Source organism: Lutjanus erythropterus, chromosome 16 (assembly GCF_056507025.1).
Source record: "Lutjanus erythropterus isolate fLutEry1 chromosome 16, fLutEry1.hap2, whole genome shotgun sequence".
Lineage (NCBI taxonomy): Eukaryota > Metazoa > Chordata > Actinopteri > Lutjaniformes > Lutjanidae > Lutjanus > Lutjanus erythropterus.
The window spans coordinates 22,104,914-22,130,474 of record NC_139332.1 but is presented as its reverse complement, the minus strand read 5'-3'; the positions used below and the strand labels follow the sequence as shown (position 1 = coordinate 22,130,474).

The 25,561-nt window shown below is 38.6% G+C and overlaps 1 protein-coding gene across 2 annotated transcripts; it reads right to left on the bottom strand.

The window, feature by feature from the left end:
- Positions 1 to 397: 397 nt before the first annotated feature.
- Positions 398 to 23,961, bottom strand: LOC146313098 (zinc finger protein 516-like). Of its 2 annotated transcripts, XR_014772096.1 has the most exons (6): positions 23,703 to 23,961; positions 8,646 to 10,162; positions 6,089 to 7,357; positions 5,731 to 5,795; positions 1,726 to 2,028; positions 398 to 1,641 (listed from the first exon to the last, which is right to left on the bottom strand). XR_014772096.1 is itself a non-coding variant. In XM_084739702.1 (5 exons), exons 2-5 carry the CDS (start codon positions 9,964 to 9,966, stop codon positions 1,978 to 1,980), a joined length of 2,706 nt encoding a protein of 901 aa, XP_084595828.1. In that variant the 5' UTR covers positions 9,967 to 10,162; positions 23,703 to 23,961; the 3' UTR covers positions 1,658 to 1,977. The 2 variants fall into 2 exon arrangements, 1 of the variants encoding a protein (XP_084595828.1); XM_084739702.1 differs by lacking the exon at positions 398 to 1,641 and having other exon boundaries at positions 1,658 to 2,028.
- Between the last annotated feature and the right edge of the window lie 1,600 nt (positions 23,962 to 25,561).

The following is a 25,561-nucleotide window of genomic DNA, read 5'->3' as shown; positions in this document are numbered from 1 at the left end:
ATTGGTCATTTTGCACTTGTTTGACAGACTGGCTACAATGATGGCTACCAATTCGGGTATGTTTCTCTGGTTTTCTCACATTAATTGATTGTCCATCCTAGATATTAGGTTTGGCAATAGATATGGATTTGCCATGGTGCCACTCCATGGTTTGACATGGATGTTCAATTTAAAAGAGGTCGATTTAATGCTACCCAAGTTGTTGATGATTTTACATTAAAGGAGAATTTTTCTGAGGCGGGGTTGTCATACTTTTCCATATTCAGTGTCCCAGACAGTAGATGGCAGTTGGCACGTCCCCAGTTCAGAGAAGCAGCAGGGCTACAGCTTTAGGAAGGTAACCCGCCTAAAAAATAGTAAATACACTATATTTAGCTCAGCCTCATTGGTTTGTTTGTGTTACTGTGTGTCTTTGGTGAGTTCAAACCAACCCTTTAAAACCTGCTTTCAGAGGTAAATTACTGATTTTGCCAACCAAAGGAGTTTGGTTGACTTTGAGTGAGTGATAAAACGGCTATAATGACAATTTCGTGTTGCAAAGGGAAGTCTGTCTTTTTTTTGATGAGACTTTTTTTTAAGGTGGTTAAAATACATTTTGCTGCTGACCCTGTTGATAGCAGTACTTTGCTTAGCTTCCTCCATCTGTATGTCAAATGCCATTTACTATAGGTAATACACTGACTATGGATAAGTATCTCATACAACCCCACTTCAAAAACTACAAATTATTCCTGAACGTTGTATTATTTGTGGCTGTAAACTGCAGCTAGGCAGTTAGTTAATTTAGTTACTGGCATAACAGATTGTAGCAGAAGACAGCAAATACACTGATGATGCCCTTCAGCACTGATTCATGTGGGCATATTTGAGTATATAGTGATAGAGAATGAATTTACATAAATTCAGTTGCCTGGGATATGATGCTTATGTTCAGTTTAAAAGCAGAGCCTTTCTAGTATTTGCATATCAGGTATTTCAAAATTCTCATTGGGACTTATTTTTGCGAGCTATTATTGAAGTCAATCCACTACTTGTTATTGTGGGCTTAAATGCTTTTAGATCACAACATTCAGTATGAGAATGATAATATAACCACTGCATCATGTGTCTCTGCCTGTGTGTGTGTGTGTGTGGGATAATGTTCTAATAATGCTAAAGCCTGGATTCTGCGCAGATTTAGCTCTAATTAAACCATCTGGTGGGATCATTTTTTGTTGAAAACTGTTCTGGCTCAACTCAAAAGAGTAATTGTGACAGAACTTTACTTGACTTTTCTGAATTTACCACCACTGTAATTATAGCATAGTGATGGATCAGAATTTGAATAATTCTGTGGCAATATTTTAACTACAGTGTATATGCAAGTGACCTGTTGCATATTGTAAATGTTGAGACAGTTAAACACAGTACTAACCTTAAACCAAAATCCAAAATGGGACATGTTACAAGCATGTAGGCGTCATAAAAACAACAAACTGCAACATACATAGAGAGGTAAAATTTAAGTAGAATGTATTGGTCACAGCTTACATCTTTTGAAGTGTACCTGGTGGCATCCAGTCTTAGTCAGTCTTGTTCACTGATATCTGTGGGATCTTTGCCAATATGTCCTCATATAATAGTTTCAAGTTTGATTTCCACCTCGGCTGTGCCCCCCCCGCCCCAACCCCGCAACCCCCCCATTTATTTTTACAATAAGCTCAAACAGTTCTACCTCATTTCCACAGAACATGTCTTCATGTTGTTTGGTACCTAACATATCTACACTCTTAACAAACAAAAAGCATGCATAACACTTCAAATTAAACAACCATATTACAAAATAATAAGAGTCCACCTCATTGCTTTGCATATATTGTGCATTTTCCAGTGCCGCTGTCCTTTTTGGGAGTTATGGCTGGTTCCTTTAAAGAACAGCAGGCCTCTTTGTTGAACAGTATCGTGCAGGCTGGAAGCCAACAGGAACACAACGTATGTTCACGTTCCTTTATGAAGAGACCCTGAGGAGGAAGTGGAGCGGCTGTTCACCTGCAGGAGAAAAGTGTGAGGCACATCAGTTAGAACAACACTGTCAAACAGTTAATAAAGATTCAAAATCATACACACTATCTGAAATCATCTTAATAATATCAAAATTTCATGAACTCATCAGACAATTTATGATGCTGTTTTATTTTTTTTTTTTTCATAAGAGCCACTCGGTTATCATTCAATGACAATGTGTTTTCAACATGAGGTATCAATTAGTGGTTAACAGATATGAGTTTTTCATTGGCCACTGCTGATATTTACCGAGCAGGGCGGCTGATGGCTGATATATAACGCCAATATCAAAAGAAAGAAAAGTCGTTTAAAATTCCATTATTTCCATTTGCATTTCAATCTAATATTCATGGTTATCTTAGCCAGTAACATTTTATTAATAATGAAACAGGCAACTGTCTTTCTACTGAATCTTTCTAAACATTCTAACATAATATATATTTGCTGCTACCCAGTAACAGGTTTAGTTTGAATTTGCTGTCATTTAGGATGTGTTAGGCAAACAGTTACAGCAGAATGTTTAGGAGTTATACAGACTTGAAGACAAACTTTTTCACCTTCCCAAAACTCACAAGGGTGAGTGCTAACATTGTTTCACAGCAGCTGCACTGACAAGACTACCTGTGAATGTGAGAAATGCATTTGAATCGAAATTGTGTTATTTATTACGGCTTTGAATTTTTGTTTGATAACTAATAACTTTGATTATCATTCTAAACATGTTAAGTTTGTTAGTCTTTATTCTAGAATAAATTATTTTATTTCTTAAAAAATGTAAAGCTTTAGTTTATAATTTAGCGTTGCATGGAAGTGGGCTTGTACTTTTAAAATCTAGTCTGCTTTGTTGTCAACCTCGGTAAAATATGCTGACCAAAGAAAATTTTTAATCCATTTTCAGCTAATCTGGTTTAATAATGACTAAAAAAAACATACATTAGTTGTGTGCTGAAATTTGCAAAATGCGATGTGAAATGACAGTATTTTAGCAACACTAGCTAAAAGTTTTTCCAGTATATAAAGAATAATAATTACACCCAGACAACAAGTGGATATGAAATTCCACACCACAGCCATAATATTGCAGTCTGAACTCTGCCATTCATTTGATGTAGAACAATTTTTAAAATTACATATTTAAAGCTGTTGTTATAACTAGCGTTCTTGGTGAGGACAGTCCTTGAAATAACAAAACTAAGTATATGGTGAGTTGATACAAACCTTTTCTTACAGTAACCATATTTCACATGTCTCTCTTTTGTCCATTTAGTGTTACTGCCTTTACTTAAATGCCATATATACCTTGGCAGTTTTGGGGCATACAGTATGCTGTTAATACCTCTACATTTAAGTGATAATCGAATCTCTGATGATATGATGTTGTCTAGTACAGGGCCTGTCACATTATGTTATGATATTTTATACAGTAGCTACTGTATTAGTTGACCTACAAGGTCTCACAAAGAGACTTCATGCTGTGGAATATGTGCATATTGTGGAAAGAGTGAATTTGGTGCCTTCATCAAAATTAAAGTTTAAAAAGTAGAGGACACAAGAAACAAAACAACAACAATAAATAAATAAAACATCTATAATAATTTGTCAACTATTATTACAGTTATATATGTTGTAATATTATTGGTTAACATCCCCTTCAGTGTTATCCAGATCAGTTTTATCTGATTTGTAATCCCTCATCCCTATAGACTGAGATACTGCCCATCTCTAGTGTTCGAAAAGTTACCCACGTATTACTCTAGGGGAAGGAGGAGAAAGCAAGAACAGTTGTAGGTAGCATCAGGGTAGGCCTGACTGACAGGCTGATGACACACCATATGGAGATGCTGGGCGAGTTTTACCCTGAGGGGGACAACAATGTTTTTTTATTATGTGTTTGCCTCGTCCCTGTCAGCCTCTCTTACAAAAACGAGGAGGACGAGACAGCCAGGTTGTGGAAGTTGACAGCCACGCTCACAAGCACATGAAGATACGCAGACGCACGAGTGTACAGAAATGACTTACTGTATTCAGGCACAGACAAGGTACAGACAAGAGAACAGCAACTCACAGTTGGTGAAAACACACTGTACACACTCGCGAGGGAGAGAAGGACTTCATGCAGTTCTTAATTTTAGATGGAGATTTGACAGATCAGGTTTGCAGTCAACTGACTTTAGACCTAATGATTTTGGTTTAAGGCAAAATCTCTGATGTAAACAAAATCATTGCACCACCACAGACCAACTGGCAATTTGTTTAATACATGGACACAGAGAAGATGAGAGATTTTAAGATATAATGCTTTCTGATGGGGATGAAGGTTTGTTCACATTAGTAATGTTTCTATACACAGTTTCACCAGGACATTGTTCTGCAGAGGTGGTAAACCTCTCAGATCTCATGTCCGAATCACTCAGCCGTATTTCATGTCCATACTGGCATACTGTGTATACAGTCCAGAGCACCTTCACTTTTAATGTTGGCATTGATCCTAATGCTGTTTGGAGGCTGCATACTGGAGTGGTAGGAGTTTATGCTGTTGTTGTCGTTGCAGAGTGAGTTGCACTGGGGCCAAACTTTGGTGATGCTCCTGATGTGAATACAAAACAATACTGGGTGATGGCAAGCATTTGTTGGTTGCAATTTTACAGCGGCTTTATGTTTTTAACGACATCTTATGTGACTCTAATGTTTTTATACCCAAAGTTTCTAATTTGAGTGTTTTCTTGCACAAGGTGCAACAGGCTCAAAGTTCATTATTTTCAACAGGCTTCAATCAGGTACCAAATGTGCTGTGTCACACTTGAGCTTCTCCTTTTTTTAAAAGTTTATTATTTGACCTTTTTTGCCTTTATTTGATAGGTGACAGCTGAAGATATGAGAGGAAAGGATGTACAGAGAGAGGGATGACATGCAGCAAATGGGCTGCAGGTTGGTGTCGAACCAACGACTGCTGCAGAGGACTGTCTGTCTCAGTTCATGGGGTGCACTGTACCAACTGACAGGGGCACCCATAGCTATATGAAATGAAAATAATGTTGATAGAAATAATTTTAACTTATTATTTCTAGAAGTAGTTATTTTTTTGGCAGACACCACGTTAGCCCAGACACCACATTGCTGCACGGTTGCCATTAGTGGTTATTGGAGTAATTGGAGTAAGTATGTAGTTTTGATTTTAAGATGGGCTGTCCCTTTAACTTATTTCAAAACCTACAGTTCATATTATTGGATTTTAGACTTTTCAACCATTTTTAAGAACCCAGTTTCATCAGTAAATGCTAGGCAATGATAATCTTATTGTGTGTGAATCTCAGCTCTTTTTTGTTAAAGGTTAATGTTTTATTTCTTAAAATGTCTTAAATTTTTATATTGTTAGTGAAGTTAGTGGTCGTAACTCAATCAATTGAGTTAATTAATCAGTTATGTATTATATATCTTCAATTATGATAAATTTAAATTCATGATTTTTCATCCAAATGTAAATTTCTTAACTTCTAAATATAAATAGATCCATATAATAAATGTAAAAATGACGTGTTGGGCCTTTAATTTTAATCAAAATAAAGTAATATGTCAGCTTATGCACTTGTCTGTTCATTAGAGACTAAAAAACATTTTAGTTCTGTCTTTTCTAAAAATAATTAAATCAAAACTACAGTATCAGTGGCTGCTGCAAAGGAAACATACTTGTTTGGAAGCTTCAGAGGTGGAATGGACATCTTTTCCGAAATTCCCATTTAACTGCAACAGTGCTGTAAAAATAGAAGTATAAACATAAATATGTGTAAACAAAAAATATTCTGGTCGCTTTCTGATTTTCACATGGCCTCCTGTTGACTATTCAGTGTAAAACATCATTAACATTAGAAGTCACTCTTAGTGTGCTCTCACTGGGTACAGCCACGTGCTCACTTTTTTTTTTAATCCATTTAAATGTTATCAGTCTGACAGCTTTTAATCAGTTCTCCACCTTGAATTTATCAATAATCAGTTGTTCATCTTCCTTTTCCAGTTAATTAAACACAAAAATAAAGCTCTTCCTCACCTTGTGGATCAATCCTGGGATCAACAAACCCCCAGTGCTGGTAAAGAGCAGCCAGGTCATGGGGACTGTAGTTTTTCAGGAGACTTAAAATATCAATGTCCATTGGCATTTCTCCTGCTGATTCATTCTTTCCCTGAGCAAAACGCAGTGGTTCTAAATAGGCTTTGTGACCCCACATGTTCATGGCAGCCCACAGATCAGAACCCTTAGGACCTGAGGAAGAGTCACATGACTGCCTGCGGGGATGAGATCTGTCTGCAGCTGCGTTGGATGAAGTCCCACCATGATTTCTGGCCAGCATAAACCCCAAACCCTCCTGTGGGAAGTTTGCTTCCACTGCAGCTCTGTGGCCTCTGTGCTTGGGGCTGCTTGTAGGCTGGAAACTTGGAACACTCTTGCTGTGAACAATACTGCCTGATGAAGCAGCTTGAGCACTTGAGCTTTTACTTCCACCCTCCCCTGCCTGCTTATGTTCACCAGACTTCCTTTGAGGTAAGAGTCCCATCCTCCCACTGGATTGTGTCCCATCTGAAGACCGCGAGTCCTTTGACTGATGCTTAGATTTGGGGGCACCTGATTGGGTCTTGGGGGCTGAGTGTTTGCTACTACTGCTGCTGTGAGAAGTGAAACCTGGAGGCTGTGTGCGCTGAGTTCTCGGAGCAGGTAAAGCAGGGCAGTCCTTGCCTTCAAGGAAAGGTGGAGGCCCTGTGCGTCTCCAGTGGGTAGCACCTGCCTTTAAACTCTTCACACTGTTAGTGCAGGGTGCCCATTTAGGTGCCATGGAGCTGCTGCCATCCACCCTGTGTGCAACCCGCTGATGGATCCACAGCACTTCAGGGTAGGTGGTAGTGTGGGCACAGTATGGGCACTGGTGCCTCACCAGGCCCTCTGTTTTTACTGGATAGTTTCCTTCACTTATAGGCAAAGAAGACAGGTTAAGGAGACTTCCAGCATCAGAAGTACTGTGTCCCTGCCCTTGAAGCTCTGTACCATTTGGCTTTTCTGTCTTAATGTTTGACTCTGCAGAGCCCAGGCCAGGTGGACATGTGTACGGATTCCAGTATGGCTGACTGAGCAACGCACTCCTGTTTCTGAGGTAGTCCATGTATCTTGAGGCTTTGGGCCCACTTTGGCTAATATTGTCCAAAATGGTGCTGTGTTTGCTGTAGGGACCCAGGAAGTCCTGGTGCTGCCTGTGCAGGTGAGACCTGAGTAGTGAGGCGTCAACAGTGTGGAAATCACAGTGCTCACAGAAGTATGTTTTTTTATCTGTAGGTAAGAGCAGAGAAAGCAATTTAAAAGACATATGTAGAATTTGAGTGTTAACCAACTATACTATTTGCACTGAGGGTGGAATAGCCAATATGGCTATTAACACCTGCATGACAAAGACAAAGCATGATGATTTCCTACAGCTAACCAAGTAGTTTTGTTGCCTAACCAAACTGAAAAAAAAACAATAAAAAATTAAGAACTAAAAATAATGATTTAACTAAGTCTAAAAATTAAAGTCAACCGTGACCTCTAGACCTGACCCAGTCTCAGAGTTGTGGACTTACCTCTTATGGAGAGTGCTGGTTTTAAATCATTCATTTATCACAACAATTCTTTACAGAGACTTTGTTGCTCTGTATAGCTGAACTAGGGGGTTGGGTGTAAATAGACACTCTGATTACTGTTTTCAATACTTCACGGTTTATCAAACCAGATAAGTTGACTAAAGTGATAAGGTATCATTATCATTTTGTTTTCTTATGCTGGACAAACTTGTGAATGGATGAGGCAAACAGCCCAGATACTGTTCTTTCAAAGCAGTAGTTCTAAATCTGGATTATTTTAAGTGTTTATTTAGAAATAGGGTAGCTGTAACATACGTTATCTGCCATAAAAGCATTTTTAGTTATGTTATTAGTTGGCTGATTTCATGGGCCAATATTTGGCCTATCACAGCTATATTGGTCTATATTGGTATATGTGTGTGTATGTTGTCCAATTTGTTTTTTATCTATATTTTATGTATATTCATTAGTTATATCCAACAAAATATTCCTTTAGCTAATTAAAACATTTCAACTTTATATGTCCCTTAAAAAATGTTTTCATGCTTCGGTAAGAAAACCTTAATGAGAGTGTATTTTCAAAACCTTTGTATAAACAAGAGCAATTTCAGTTGCTGTAATTCAATTAGAAATTCACTAGAGGTCTCCCTTTTCCACAGTACAATGTTAAATTCTAAGTGCTTTTTACAGCAGTACAGAGTTGTATTGAATTTTCCCATTGATGGCCCGCTAAATTACCCTTACGCACTATCAGAGAGACTTTTAGTCTGTCTGTGCTGAAGCCAGCTGTTTTCAATCAGAAGAAGTGGCACATCTGCATGCTTTACAAACAACCTTTGATACCCTGATTTAAACAAAAAAGGGGGCAATATTCAATACAAATCTGCCATCTTCAGCACAAACTGTGCCTGATAACTGATTCCCATTTTCAAGGAATTTTAACTGTTGTCCAAACAATAGCACAGACATTATAGTGTGGTGTGGGGTGTATGCCTTACCCTCCTGGCCTTGACTCCTGATGGTCTGTTTAGGTGAGAAGTGGACATCTTTGTCTTTCTTAGTCTGCAGCGCCTCATAAAACGCATGACCAAGTCCGTTCAGCAGAATACGGTCCTTCTGGAAAATCTTCTTGTCGCCACCTTTAGTCTGAGTCAAGCGGTTTGATGTCTGATCAGTGCCTGTATCAGTCTTGATCTTCTTAACATTGGAGCTGGTGGTCTCGATTTGCTTCCTTTTCTTCTCCTGCTTCAGGGGTACATACTCGCCCTTTTCTGTGTCGTATGCCACCTCAGCATCTGCGAGCCTTTCCTCCCATCCCAGACATTTCTCTGTGACCTCTACTAGTCGTCCCCTTGTGACAAGCTGCCACGCTTGGTAACTACAAACTGGATCCAGCTCTGGAATTCGCTTGCCCGTGCTTTTTTCCTCAGAGGTTTCCTTTTGTCCAACACACGTGAGGTCCAAGGCTTCCAAAAAATGCCTCTTAGCAAAGTGTGGCTCTGAGGCTTCGGCATTTTCCTGGGGTGGATTCTGTGTCTGAGTGTGGCTGTGGTTCAGTTTATGAAGCTTTTCATGTATTCGCAGCGTCTTGCGGTCAGAGAAGAAGTTACCACAGCCTGCACAGAGCTCGTAGAGGCACTCTTCATTTATCAGTGATGCTGGGTCCTGAGGAACTCCATTGATGGTGGCAGGTGGCTCATTGCTTTTGCCACCTCTGAGCTGGGCTTTGACCCGGTGAATGCGCATATGACTTTGGAGAAACCACGCCTGGCGGAAACGGCGTCCGCAAATCCGACAACCGTGATCCTGGGAGCTGCGGTGCCTTTTCATGTGGTTTTTAAGGAGAAGTACCTGCGGGAAACTCTGGCCACAAATGCTGCAGGTACAGCCCCCATCAGCCTCATCACCAATCTCAGTGCCATCTTTGCCTTTCACTCTTTTCTTGGCTCCTTTCTTCTTCACCTTCCCGTTGACAGTATGAGCTTTGTCAGATGTGCTGATGATTTCAGGTGGGTCAGGAGCATCAGCATCTTTCTGCTCTTGATCTCCATCCCCGTCCTTGAGATTATGGCTGAACAGGCCCAGTTTATGGCTTCGAATGTGGGCCTTCAGACTTCCCTTCTGTGCCGTCCTGTGCTCACAATATGGACACTTGTACGGCTTCTCCCGTGTGTGTCTTCTCATGTGCTGGGACAGAGAGCTGAGGAGAGGAAAGCTGCGGCCGCACACCCCACAGGTGTGGCCAGAAGTCACATCTTCCTCAGTCTCTGCCTTTGTACTAGCTGTGGGTTTTAGTGACACATCCTCTTCTTTCTCCATTACTTTTCCTGGAGCACCGGTATGTCAAAAAACACAGCTGTGGGATAAATTCTCTTACTTTGCAAAGTTTATCTTCCAAAAGTTAGTGAGTTCTCAGAATGGGCTTCGAAAACTTGCAAAACATCACAGCGTTAGTGTCCATCTTGATTTTTGAAGAGAAGTTCTTGATCAAGTTGCATACTGTGGGCAAGAATACCTGAAAATAATAATAAAAAATACAATTAGCCTTGTGATAATTACACTTATTCAAATTCACAAATGACATCAAAAAAGGTAATTTTCTGATATATAAAGCTGTTCACCCCATAATCAAAATCACACATTTTTGATTTTGAAGAAAATAGTTCCTACATGAAACCCAACAAGATGTGTGGGTTGTCTTGAGTGACCGGGTCAAGATGTTGATTAATTGATTATATTTGAGAGAAACGTGTTTGCACCAAAACAATCAGGATGGATAAATAGCACTACATGCCAGAGGAAATTTTGGGGTTAACTGTTCCTTTAGGAGAGTCAAAAATAATACAGCTAAGCCAATTTTTTTTTTTTTTTTTTTTTTTTTTAATAATTATGAATTCTAGAATGATTCATAATTAAAACACAATCTCATGTATGAGAAGTTAAATTAAGAAAAGACAGAGTTCACTGCCCTGCTTTCCTAGGGCCTAAGATTTCTGTATCACAGAGAATTCAATTCCAGATATATTTAGCTTTAAATATTTAAGTACATGGAACAAAACGAAAGAAATGGAAAAGCCAATGTTTATAAATTCATTCAACAGTTAAAAAAAAAAAAAAAAAAAAAAAAAAAAACACGCAACAAAAACCATAAGACCAATTAAATGTCCATTCTGTAAAATCTAAGCATGCAAAACGACATACAATCATTGGAGTGATATCTGTATAGACTGGACCTTTGCAAATAATTAAATTATTGTTATTTAATTTTGGACACAGTGATGCAGGCTGTAGTGTGCTGACAACCATGCCTACAAGGGTTGGTCAACTTTAGAATTCAGAATAAGCAAGGAGAGTAAAAGATAATAACTAGTAGGGTTTAAAGTTGAACATAAATGTCATTATCTGTGCCTTTGTTGGCTCTACAACCCCTGAGTGCTACACAGACTGGAGGAACCAAGGATTTAATTCAAATGTAATTAAGTGATTTGGGTGGACCTTGATACTGCTGTTCAGTAGTTCTGCAGATAAAAACTACAGATTTTAGATGATGTTTAAATAACTGAATTGTGACAGTTCTACTTAAATGACCAGTGTGGTTTTAGTGGCATCTAGCGGTGAGCTTCCAAATGCCTCGTGTGAGTCTTCCCTTCCTAGCACGTGGGCAGAACTACAGTGGCTGTGCAAAAAAAATGCAAAACGTTTCATCTAGAGCAAGTGTTTAGTTTGTCCATTCTCTGCAACTGTAGAAATATGGCAATGCAACATGATGGACACCTTCTGGAAAGATAAACTACTTATTCTTACATAATAAAAACAGTGATTCTTATTTTATTTATTATTAGGTGATTATACACTGTGATGAAAACAGACTCATGAATATTATTTTCTATTTTTCCTTATTACATTCCCCATTTCTAACATACTGGACCTGTAAAAAATCCCATTTTGTTATCCCAAGTCAAAGACCTGCCAGTTGACTAAGATACTTTTTACGTTCAGAAAGCTGTCAAACAAAAACACATTTCTTTCTTTCCTTGTGCTTGTAGGTTCACAGAACATTTCCAGAAATGCAGAGAATGGTTTCACCATGAATGCACTGACAATGGAAACACAAGTGGCTTCTATGTAAAGTAGGTTCACTCAGTATGTGTAAAAACTACAAACCACAGACTGAGAGAGGGAGCCCACTGAGGCAATTTGCATCACACAGATTTTAGAATAATCTTTGTCCCTTAGTGGATGAGCGACGCCTGTCTGTGCATATTAGAGTGCGGGTCAGTGTCTCAACATGCGTGTGCGTGTCGGTCCTTTGGTTTCCTATGCCTAAATTGAGTGTGTTAGGTGGAGCATGAAGAGATGTATTCATTCCTGGCCAGCCAGGATGAACCCTGAGGGGCAGTCCACTCTAATTCACGATCAATAATCCATTATCAACAAACTTCATTTTTAGAAGCTCACATACAGGCACACACATAGCCCTGATTCTGGAGTAGGTGCTGACATAAGATTGTGGGCAAAGGTAACAAGGTGCCTCTCTAAATATTAGTTTTACTACAGAATTAAACATTTAGAAATGTGAAGCAGTCAGGAAGATAAGTTGATGTATGAGGCTCTAATAGTTCTAAGACATCTGATTAAAACCAGAACAAAATCATCCAAAAACAGAACAGGCATCTGTTGTACTCTACATGAAAAACAGTTCATGGCACAGTCACGTTCTGATGTGGTTAAACATGTTCCTCAGCTAACATGACTATTTGTTAGATTGTTAATAGTGAAAGAAAGTCCTCTGTGGCATACAGCCAGACAGACAGTCAAAAGAAAAACCTGCTATTGTGTCGGCCGCACCAGAACTGTCACATCGCCTCATGTCTGGCCCTCCACCGCTCATTGGGGGGTCAAGAGAGGTATTGTTAAAGCAAAGAGGCCTGGGCCTACACGTCACTGTCTTCGAATACATGTCTGGGCAAAGAGGCAGGACAAAAGACAACTCTTGTTTGTCTTGTCAGTCTTTTGAATGTGAGGAAAAACTAGGTGCACATAACACATAAAGGCTAGAAAAAGAGATTGACTCTAGTATGATTTTCGAGGGATGAGGTTGTCTGTCTAATTATCTGTATCTGCATCCATGGTCGCATCTGTCTGCATGCCTGCCTGCCTGCCTGCTCGCAGTCATGTGTGCTGATCCGCTCACGCTGGAATGGGTGTTGTATCTGGAATTATGGGAGGAGTTTAGGAGGTTTTTCCGGACGTGGCAGGTGTTTGGTAGGCAGACGCCGTCAGATTAGTGCATGGGCAATGTGGCACACTGTCTCTAAGAGGGGGAGGATGTGCAAGAGAAACTCGAGGGTGGCAATTAAGGGGTTAAGGTTAAGGCGAATGTAATGAGTTAACACAATGGGGATAAAGTCAGAGAGCTGAGGGCAACAGATGGGAATAAACAGGCCATCAGTATGGAGTTAGCCGCCTCTCTACAGTGTAAGCTTATGCCTTTGTCAAAGCAGCCTACATGCTTAGTGTGTGCTATATATCTGCATCTGCAAAATCCTCCTTTTGCTCAATCATACAAGAAATTTTGTGGTGTTTTCATTAAACAGGAAACGTACTGCATTTTTAACTAAATCAATCTTTGAAAATTATTTTTGGTAGCACTTTTTTTTACAGTAAACCAAAAAGACATAACAAGACTTTATATACTTTATATAAAATTAGACAAAAACTAGAACTAGCCTAATATGTTGTGCGTTTGTTTAATGTCTGATAAACAACTACAACCTATTTAGACACCATACATCTAATGGTACACTAGCAGGACAAAACATGCTGTGTACTTTGTATCAAATTAGACAAAAACTAAAAATATGTTCTTTATTAGACAGTGTACTATAAAGTGAGTAATCTGATACAAAGTACACCTTGCTACATTTTCTTAGTGTACTGTAAAATAAATTGCGACCATATTTTTCCCTCTCTATGCATCACTATCTTTTCCACCTCTTCTCTACTTTCATCCCATAAATCCTGAGAGCCCTTTGGAGGATCTGTAAAGTAATGCAGATAGCCAAACATGTTGCTCCAGGGCCTAACTCATTTCTTTTAGAATCCATCGCTCCCTTTTTCTCTCTCTTTTCTTTGGCAGATGAATAGGCATGTCCAGTCAGCTGTCCTCGCATTGATTCATCCTGACGTCCCAACCAGCTCAGCACAAACTCCCTATGGTCAGGGCACTGATGCTGAGAGCCTGTGTGCTGTGATGTGTGTGTGTGTGCTTGCATGTGTGTCGTATATGTGTGCACTGTCTGTGTGCCTGATTGCTGCACAGAAACTGTGGGTGTAATTTCCTGCCAGGATCTGGAAATAGACTAGCATTTCCCCTGAATTTACTTTGCAAGATGTTTCCAACAGACCAAAATACCTAAAATACCTTATTCTTTGTAAGTAATACATGTTCACTTATCACTAATCCCTGCAAAATTCTGCGACTGTAGACAGGTAGAAGCAAGTATGTGTGAACCCCATGACTGTGCATGTATATGTGCCTGTGTGAGTGTGAGTGTGTGTGTGTGTGTGTGTGTGTGTGTGTGTGTGTGTGTGTGTGTGTGTGTGTGTGTGTATGTGCTGAAGTCATCCAAATATTCCCAACAACCAGCAACAAGCCTGTGCCAACATACCCCTGACTGGAGATAGCATGTGACTGTCCTTATGCTAGTGTTCAAAGCCATAGTCACTCGCTAAGCCTCAGCTCGCATCTACTGTTTTGTGTCCAATAATCCTGTCTGTTTTCCACCACCTGCAAACACAACTGAGGCAGAAAACAAAACTAATACACAAACTGAGTAAATGTAGTTGAAATACAAAGGGAGGATATTTTCAAGGTTTTTTTTTCTTTTATCTTCCGAGTTCTTACAGCTTTCTTTAAAACTCAGAAATCTGTCTGCTGTGGACACTGCTAATGCAATTATTCACAAAATCAAATCACTGTGTTAATAGCTTATTCTTTCTGAAAAAATGTTGTATCAGCTATGAAATTGTATCATATAAAAGGCAAAGTCAAGCTCCTGGAGGCTCTGTGTTCAAATTATTTAACTGCACACTGAAGGAAAAGTTCATGCAGATTAGATTCCTAATGTTCTGCTGGAAAATGTTGTTGATTACAATTCACAGTAGGTAAAGTGTAATGATTAATTCATATGTCTATAGTATACCTTTTCCAACACTGTATATAGTATGCATCCCTTTATTGGAAGTGTATCAATGGATTTACTGACAGATACAGTTGTGTGGAATTGGCTGTCTGTCAATGACAATGATGCAAATAAAATTGGGAACAGAGTTAAAAAATCTTCAAATCTAAGAACTCCTTTATGCAATATGCAAAAGCTGAATTTTGAATAACAAGATGAGGGATAGACCTTTTTTTGTAAGCGCTTCCTGGAATTTGATGAATTTGAATTGTGATGTGGTGTTTCTGATGAAAGATGAGCTACATGGGGTCACGTGCCATCGGGCACCAGTTAATGTCAAACCTTGAAAATGAAACGCCACAAATAATGTTTTACTGCATTTAAAGGTGGATAAATTGCTCCAAATACAACTCTTAAATAATTCGCATTTTAATGTAAAAGTTTTATATCCAATGTCTGAAAAATAGTTTTACGCCGCAGCTTACAAATTAACCTAGACTGAACCTAGAGCAATTTTTCAAATCATACTGAAAGTCATTCTCTTTATAAAATAAAAGTCAAAGATCTGACAAACGGCCACATTGAACACCTGTACATAACGATGCACCAGCAAAACTGAAAAATGGGTTTCTTATCTCTTTGTGTTTAGGAGCAAGTATGCAGAAAATGTTTTCCCTGCTGATTCAATGCTGATGCAGTTGAAGATGACTCCATCCAGATGTAGGGGAGTCAACGCACGTTCCCAGGTGCTGCATGTTTAATGACTATCCAAGACCAAGTTAGCATGCTCAACATTCAGGTCATATGCACCTGACAGTGAGCAAAACAAGCTTAAATTTAAAACAAAGTCAAATTTCGTAATCAAATAGCGACCACGTTTTAAAGGCTACAGCACCCTGTGACCACGAAAAATAACTAAAAAATAACTCTGTTAGGGCAAAGTACTGAAAAAAAAGAGAAAATAAGCCACAGAACATGACAAAAGTGATACCACTTACATTACAACAAACAATCTTCTCTAACAGAAGACACACTGTTCTGTGTTGTACACGTTGACTAGTACGGCAACAATTAATTAATTATTTATGAATTGATTTTTAAATTAATTGGATTATCCATTAATCAGTTTGAGTACTTTTTAAAGAAAAAAATCCTAAATTCTCTCAAATTCAGCTTCTTAAATGTGAATATTTTCTGGTTTCTCTACTCTGATGTGACAGTAAATGGAATATCTTTAGGCTAGGTTTAGGATTTGGTTTAGGAACCTCATCTTTGGGAAACAAGGGTCAATCTTTTTCTTTTATTTATAGAGGAAGCAACTAATCAATCAAGAAAATAATTGATGGATTAATCAACAATGAAAATAATGTTGACTGTATAGGCTAATGAGAACAACAGTGCTGCAACTAACTGTTATTTTCATGGAAAAAGGTTTTGAAAAATGCTCATCAGAACTTCCAAGAGTCCAAAGTGACATCTTCAAATTGCTTCTTTTGTCCAACAAACAGTCCAAAAATCCAAAGATTTACCCTCATAAATGACAAAGACAAGCAGCAAATCCTTACATTTAAGATGCCAGAAAATGTTTGACTTTTTTGCTTGAAAAGTGGTAAATCGATTATCAAAATGGTTGATTTTCTTTTTTATCAACTAATCAGATAATGAATTTCTTTGTTACAGCTCTAGAGGAAAATGATTTCAATGTATACAACTCAACACAGCCTGGTAGTAATGTATATCTTGGTCTTAACTCATAGATAGTATTGAAGACCAAACACTGTTCCTAGAATGACTTCAGCGCATAAATGACAGTGAAGCAGCACAGTACTGTGGGCGAACAGCCTAATGTACCTAAGAGATTAGACAGCCATGAGCTCAACAGTCACAAGCACGGACAAACTTGCGCACATTTGTGCCCATCCCCCTCCTTGTCCAGCCCTCCACTCGGTTACACAACATATACAGGGATTACTCTTCATAGCATGAGATGAGCTGCTCGATGAGTGGCCTTTTATCATGGGTGCCCCTTAGTGCTGTGAAGCACACACAGGGAAGGGGACTTGACAAAGAGAGGAGAGATTCTTGGCCGAGATTGTACCTGTTGTGGAAAATGTGAAGAGTCACTCTTAAAAAATACACAAGATGAGATCTCACGGAGGAGCCCAAATGCAGACGTCAAAAACTATCTGAACAGTACCTCTGAGAGCAGAGAGGCAAAGATGAAGCGAAGTGATTTCTACAGACAATTTCAAATGACTCTCCTTCCATTACTGACGTTAATTTATCTGCCGTGGTAGATCTGAGGATCCACTATGGACCCACTCTCTTTTCAGTGTGGATTGGCTAGTGTGGGAGACACTGGAGTATAATCTGCTGGCATTAACTTGCTCTCTAAAAAAAGCACTCTCGACAGGGATTAGATTATCATGGCAAGGTCAGCTCAGACTCGCTCTGACTGTCTCCCTTTATGTCTCTCTATCACTCTGCTTTCTGTCTTTTACTCGATCAGTTTTCCTGTCGTCTTCTGTTCGACCTGCTACCTCTGTCAGGTGTACATTTTAACACTGCCATTCATTTCAGCCTCAACCAGATGTAGATCTCACTGCCAGTGCAACTGAAAACATAACAGATTAACACAGATTAAATATATACAGGACATTATGGTTCAGTGTCCTCCTCCAAAGATAGAAGCCACAGAAAACTGACATTACGTACTCTGTTTGATAGATTAAAGTGAGATTAGTGCAAGAAACCTTGCTCACATCGTTTGACATAAGAAGTGAAATTATGACTTGATTTATACTCAATGCTGCAAGTCCTCAGTCTGAGTCAGAGTTCTTTGTTTTGGCGTTTAAAAAGACCTTTCGGTTATTTCAAATTTAAAGACAAATTCTTAAATTTAGTTCAACTAAGATTTATTTTCATTTTCTATTTATTGCTGATTCTTTTCTCAATTAGTCGGTTAATTGTTTGCTCTCCCAAACTCTGGAAAAGAGAGAACATGGCCAAGTTACCAAAGCCCAGTTTGACACATCTAAATAAAAGTTTTTAATGTACAACTAACAGTCCAGAAACCAAAGGTACTCAGTTTACTATCACAGAAAAGTAAGAAAATACGCTAATAATCACATTTGCCTTTTAAGAAGCAGAAACAAGTCCGTTTTTGCTAAAAAAAAATGTGCTTTTTTTTGATAGTTGTTGTTGCCAATTGATATTTATTTCTTATCAACTAGTAAATGAATCTAGTAATTGTTCCATCAAGAGCTGCAACTACTGGTTGATTAATTGATTAGTTAATAAAAAATTGATTATTTTCATAAATGATAAATCATTTCCATCTTTTTTTGAGCCAAAATATGCTTCTTGAAAGTTTTTGCTGCTTTTCTTTGTCATTTATGACAGTAAGTGAAGAGTCTTTGGGTTTTGGACTGTTTGTTGGACAAAAGAAGCTATTGTAGCTTATGTAGCTAGCTAGCTAGCAACAACTGATGCAGATTATCTAACTAGTTAGCTCGCATTTTGGTATTATTAGCTACTTAAGATGAGACTATATGTCACTTTTACAGGTCCCCCAGCAACATCTTTAAACCATCATCAACATTTGGTTTTCTGTTCAATATAGATGAGCCTAGTACATAGAATATTTAAGTGCAGGAAACAGTAAAGGGGAAATTGTCTGAGGTTCTGCTAGGTACCAAGTCTGTTCAACTGTTGTTGGAGTGCAAAAGAAAAAGCAGCAGGACTTAGAAAGGATCACTAGATAATGAAAATAATCACTAGATACAGCCCTATTTTCATCTATGCATGGCAGTTAAGTATGAAGCTTGTCAAATCTTGAATGTTACTTGGTTGTAGCTCAAATATCAGAAGAGAAATACCAAAGTTAGTCTTGGCCTCTCTTTATCTTAACATCTTGATCTATTTAATAGATTAAATACAAATGTTACAGAAAAATATTCAATGTACAGGGTCGAAAATAACACAAAGTGCAATATCATATATCTCTGTGCAATAATACTGTAGTCATTAATTCGAGTGTTAAAATTTCTCCCCTGGGATTCGGATAAGAATCTGCTATTGATTTTGGTGAAATGTAAAAACTTAATACTTAAGAAAAAATAAGACTGGATCATTTAAATAAACCTAAAGCAAAATCTAATTTAAGGATGGGATTGCCCTTTTGTGATATGTAGATCTTTATCGGTGCATAAGATCAAAACTCTCACATTACAAAGATGATGTTGATTTATAGTACAGAGGGACATGTGTGTAATTTCCTGCTATGATTAAGGTAAGGATTGAAGGGTAAGGCGATACCTGCTTAGCGATTTTACCCTGGAGTAAAAGAATGACAGCTGGCAGCAGGGTCTGGATTAGGTTTCCCATAGGGGTATTGCATCTTTTACACCACCGCTTCTTTGGAGTAGAATGGGCCGATAGTAACCCGACTCCCTCAGACCCATCCAATCTCGTCTCCCTCTGTCTCAATGGGGCCAAGCAGAAGGGATCTGTGGACGCCTTACTCATCCCTCCCATCTTCCATCTGGACATTTTGCCGGTGTTTGCACTCCAGTTCCTCCACTGGAGACTTAAAGGGCAAGTTCTTTTTTTCATGGTAACCTATGTGAGTCATCACAAAACCCATTCAATACATACTTCCACTAATATTTTGTTTTGGTTTGCAAGATTATAACTGCTTTGTGCTGCACTGCATTAAACCAGTTCCTACTTTAATAATTACACTACAATACTCTTAATGACAGCAAGAAGTATTTGAATAAACAATGGCAGGGACATTGAAGTAGATCTTACTGTAAATGTTAAATTTCCCCCTTTTTTAAAAAAATATATATATTTAGTGATTAATTATACTTTGACAGAATATATTGACAAATCTTAACATCACAAAAATCTATGTCAACTTACAGTTACTGCACCAAAATGACTAACTAAAAACAGCAGTCACTTTTTCTTATGTTAGCAGACTAATTTGCTTTATCTTTGTCAGTGGAAATGCAGACAACAATGGACTGAAGGAACCTTTTAGTTTCTTGAAAAGTAGTTCCTGGGGCTAGAAGTTTTAGGTATCTTGGTTGGGAACGCAGCTATAACAAAGAAAAATGCAAACATTCAAATCTGAAAGTGCAGAAGTTTTGTAAAATAACTGTTTAAGATATAATTAAATCACCTTTTTCACTGCATGATACAGCTAGTGGGTAAGTGATGTCAAAAGATATTTTTTAGAAGTGCTTCCATTCCCATCTGTCTACATTTAATCCAGATAGGTGAAATAACACACCCCATGCAGACAAAGACAACATAGGAGAGACAGCTAGCATATGTTAAAATTGCACTGAATCCAGTATGTGGTCCATCTGCATGCTCTGCTGTAAGGTCATAACATCAGAAGAGAGGATGCACACTCAGCATGAATGTGCACAGGTATTTGCACACTCTATTTCAGAGGCACATCCCCATATTCTGCAGACTAGTGCCCTGTGCACTAACATGCCTGCTGAGGTGCTTTTTTTCCCCATTTGATTACAAAAACTGCACAATGACCTGGAGGGGTTTGGAAAAACATGGCCTTTAAAATTTAAGTCTCATAACAAGGTATTACAGCAGTTACAAGCTTTCTAATTACAGTAACAGAATTCTGTTTTTGGAAAAGTGATGATGACATACTGTAGCTTTTAAAGAGAGTGTCATTTTGTTGCTGTAACTGCTTGTGACTTCTTTTTTTTTTAATGATGAGAATACACATATGTATAGCTGCAATGATTGGTCAATTAATTAATCCATTAAAAGAAAATTAGTTGCCAACTTTTTTATAATCATTTTGTTGTTTCATTTTTCAAGCAAAAATGTCAAACATTTGTTAGTTCTACCTTCTTAAGTGTAAGGATTTGCTGTATTTCTTTATAATTTTTGATAGCAAATGAATAGTGTTTGGGTTTTGAACTGCTGGTTGAACAAAAGAAGCAATTTAAAGATATCACTTTGGGCTCTTGGAAATTGTGATAAGCATTTTTCACAATTTCTTGACATTTTAAATATAAAACAATTAACTGTGGGAATAATCGCCAGATTTATCAACATTAAAAATAATTCTTAGTTGCAGCCCTGAAAAAAAGAGGATGGTATACAAGCTGTTTTGGATGTGAGCCATCGGCACATGCTGCGTTGTAACTACCTCACAATGGATTCACAGGAACAACAGCATAATGACTTTGACCTGTTTTGATCCACCTATTTCTCCTGGGCTTTTCTCCCTTTACAATTTCCTCTCCTTGAAACACCTCGCAGCTCGTTTAAAGACTGAAAATGTAATTTGTCGAGGGCAATTATCTCAACAATTTATTGTGGTTATTTGCATGTTTTATTAAATACCGGTAACAAAGCCAAAAAGTGCAGTTTTTGTTGGTTATTTTGTTTCTATTACCTTGTGCAAGACATGTTTTTGTAGTAGTCTGGCTTCTTCAACAATGTATTTTCACCAATTTCCTCTTTTCTTCTTTACTACACTGATGCTCATACAGCAGTCCCATGATGTCCATTTGATTATTTCTCTCTGTGAAGCCAAATTTTGGCTGTTTTCGATACCTCCAGATTAAGGAAAACAAAATGTTTCAGCAGCCCATTGTCACATGAGGGAGCAGCCCAAAGTGGAGATGGCCTCACCCCTGACATCTTCCTGTCTGCTCTGTCTGCACCCTTCCCCCCCTTCCAGCAACAAGCCCCTGTCCAGACCCCAGTCTCCTGACCTAATCTGGATGATTAAATCATTTTTCTTTAGCACAAATTTTGTCCCCCCGCTACTCGTCTGGTAGTCGTCGCGCACCCTCCCCTATTGATCGTCATACTGAGGAGATTACCCTAATAGCTGGGATTACCTCCCCACATGTTGGTTGGCCACATACACAAGGGGGAGGGGGGGGGGCATGCGCATGTTGTGCATGATGTGCAAGTGTATGGAAGAAGAGTGGGAGGGGTGGATGAGTAAGAAATAGACAATCTGGGTTTGTTGTTTATTGTCTTTGAGTACTCAAACATGAAAGAGCTACAACCTCTGTCATATCTCATTGCCTGTGGGATGTAATTAGACTTTTTTCAGCCCACAAGACAATCTTTAACAGTGACGATCAGTCATGAGACAACAGCTTTTTATCAGCAGGGCAGTAAAACAACACCCTGAAGACCAATTTGACACATATTTGTCCTCTCATGCTCATTAACTCTATACAACCCTGTCTTTAAAGACCGGTGGAATCACCTTGCAAAATTAGAGGTAAAACAATTAGTTGATTAATCAACTGACAGAAACTTAATCCCCAACAGTTTTGATCATTTGTTCAGTGTAGGGCTGCATGATAGAGTAATTGTGATTATTTGCACAGACTTGGTATTGCAATAATGATTCACAGCTAGTGGGAATGATCATTTTTGCATCACAAGAAAAAAAAACTATTAAAATCATGATTATCATGATCTTTACTGGGGTCTGTACCAAACAAACATGTTTTCTTTTTTAAGACAGGTCATCTCTGCAGCACTACAGTACTTCATTATGCTGTTGTTGCTGCAGTTTGGATATTGCACTTATTGCAATTTTGCTAATATATTAATCAATTAATTATGCAGCCCCAGTTTAGTTTCAGCAGAAACACCAAACTTTCTTTGGTTGAGGCTTATACCAAATGTGAGGATTTGCTGCTCTTTTCTCTGTTTATGTCACTACAAATTTAATATCTTGGGGTTTTGTACTGCTGGTCGCACAAAACAAGCAATGGGCATGGGCTTTGGGAAATTGTGCCGAATATTTACCACTATTTTATGACATTATGAGAAAAACAAAAAAATACAACAAATAGTTAAGTTAAACTAAGTTTTCATATCAGAAAACATAGACGCTGATACGGATATATTGGTGATATACCAACATCAGGCCCATTATCAGCTGATAATACTGGCCGACCAAGAAATCAGTCAGGTTCTAGAGAAAACCATGGACAGATTAATTTATTAATTTAAATAATTGTTAGTTACAGCCATAAAAACAGGCAACTTAGATGTCAGCATGGGCTTTGGAATATTGTGACATTTATTAGCCACTGTTTTCTGACTTTATAAGTACTAACTAACTAATCAGTGATGAAAACAACTGTTAGTTGCAGCCCTGTTGTTTACTAATCACCTTTTTTCAGCCAAAAGCCCTGATAACAATAACTACAAGCACTGTCCCATCCACATGTTTGACAACAGCTCAGTTGGACATCTGCGGTTCGGTGGCTGCTGGCTGTGAGCTCCGTTTAGTTTACCGTTTCTAACAAGTGCCAGAGGTGGAAGCGGCTAGAAATCAAGATGTTATCCCCACAGAGGCAGCAGGCAGGCGGACAGGCAGGCGGGCAGAGAGGGAGAAAGAGAGACTGGAGGCCATTCAGACAGTGCAGAGAAAAGGAATTCCGTTAATCCGCCGCTGATCCGGTACAATGGCAGCCTTGTTGTCTGTCCCGTTTGCACTCACTTACCACAAGTTTGCGTGCGTTGACAATGTCCACCGATAGCCGGTCCACCGATAGCCGGTCCACAGCTGTGTCAAACCGCAGTAAAGATAATAATAACGGACCAATAATGCTGACGGGGGGGCTGGTGTCTGTCAGGAGACTTGTGTAGCGAGACACGAGACTCGCGGGACAGGACGGACACCACGACTTGGCCGAGTGTTTCGCTATAACTGATATCCATATTACTGACCGACCAACCGACGGGATGTTTCAGTAAACTTTCGCCCACACGAACTCAAAAAAACAAAACAAAACAAAAACAACCCCACAACAACAAACTGCCTCTCACAGCTCCACTTCTCCTTACCTTAAAGGGCGGCAGGTCGCTCCTGGACGAATCCCATCACCGATTAAATTAAAAGAAGAAGATGGCGAACTAACAGATTAACACTCTTGTCGGTAAACCCGGACGTTATCCCGCAGTTTTGCGTTCATCTCCTTCTTCTCCGTGGCGGTGAAACTTCGCGGTTGTTTCAATCACAGCGGTGCACCTGAACCGCAGTCCCGTCCCCCTCCGCAGCAGCAGCAGCAGCAGCCAGCAGTCCTCCTCCTCCTCCGCCTCCTCCTCGTCGTCGTTGTTGGGGACATCAGTGAGTGACGCGAGAGATAACGTTATTAACGTTAATAACGAGGACGAGTGATCTGTGCGTGGCGTGCGTGTGCGCGGCTCTGCCCCATTCACCGACACTGAGGTAACTGACCGGTGCGCGCGCGCGACCGGGAACGTTTAGATTAACGGCAGTTTTCTCAAGATTATATGGAAGTGATAGGACAAAGGTAAATGTTCATTAATATTAGTGTGGAAACCTTTTTCCACCAGCTACAGAAAAAAAATATACCCACGGTAATTATTTTATTAAAAACAAACGAACTCATAATCGTGACACAAAAAGTCATAATTATAAGATTTTTGAAAATTAAATTGTGAGATAAAAAGTAACATTACACAAAACAGGATGAAATTTCAAGAGTTTGAAGAGAGAAACACGTTACCAGGGTTGAGGTTGAGCATATTGTTCAGGTTGATGGTGATGTGAGACTTGTAATGTGCACAGTAGCAAGCCGTAATGCTATTTCCTTTTAAAATGTATTGTAAAATTGTAATCTAGCTAATAATGCCCACTTTTACTAAATGTATCTGTAATCTGATTACATCTTTTTTTTTTTTTAATCTGTACCTGTAATAGAATACAGTTACCTTTTTGTGTCCAAATTGCATAATCCAATGGCAATAGTCCGGCCACTAAAGACATTACAGTTACTAATCCAAGTAACTCAGTTAGATTACTTTCCGTTACTTTTGGATTATCTCAGTACAAAATATGGTGAAATTGTACCATATTTCCACCAGTAGCCTAAAACAAAAAAATTCCCCATGGTAAGTCATAATTATGATATAAAAATACAAAATTCAAGTATCACAGTATTAAAGTGATGTTACTTGATTATTTTGGATTAAATATGGTGACATTGTTTAGCCTACAATATGTTCATTGTAGGTTTATTGACACTCAGAATAAGTTTATTACAGTTTACTTTAAGTTTGTGTTTTTACCAGCACACCATTCTGGTCACCAGCATCACCAGCTACAGTCCCAACATGTTGTTCAGTAAAAGTACTGTTGACAGGTTAGGTTAGTGTTGCTGAAGTGTTGTAATGTGTGTGCATGGCAGTAAACTATAATGTTCTTTATTTTAGAATGTATTATAAAAGTGTAATCCTGCTAATAATCCACATTTTTACTAAAGCATCTGAAATCTGATTACATCTTTTTTTTTTTTTTATCTAGAACTGTGATGGAATACAGTTACATTTTTTGTATTCAAATACTGTAATCTCATTACATGTGATCCATTTCTCCTGCATATTACTCAGTAATATATTACTGTAATATTATTACTTTACCCAGTAATGAGTAGAGTAAGGGATAACAATTTCCCAAACAGTACATATATTACAGCTACTAATCTAAGTAACTCAGAATTACTGTGTTACTTTTTGTGTTAGGTAGATTATATCAGCCATTCTCAGTCAGTAGGCTTCAGATCACCATCTAGTGGCCCTCAGAGGCAGTGGTGTGGCCAAATGGTGAAATGGTTGATCTTTTTTTTTAATTTGGGTGATTTACAGAAGTAGTCTTATATCCAAACATGTCAACAAATTCA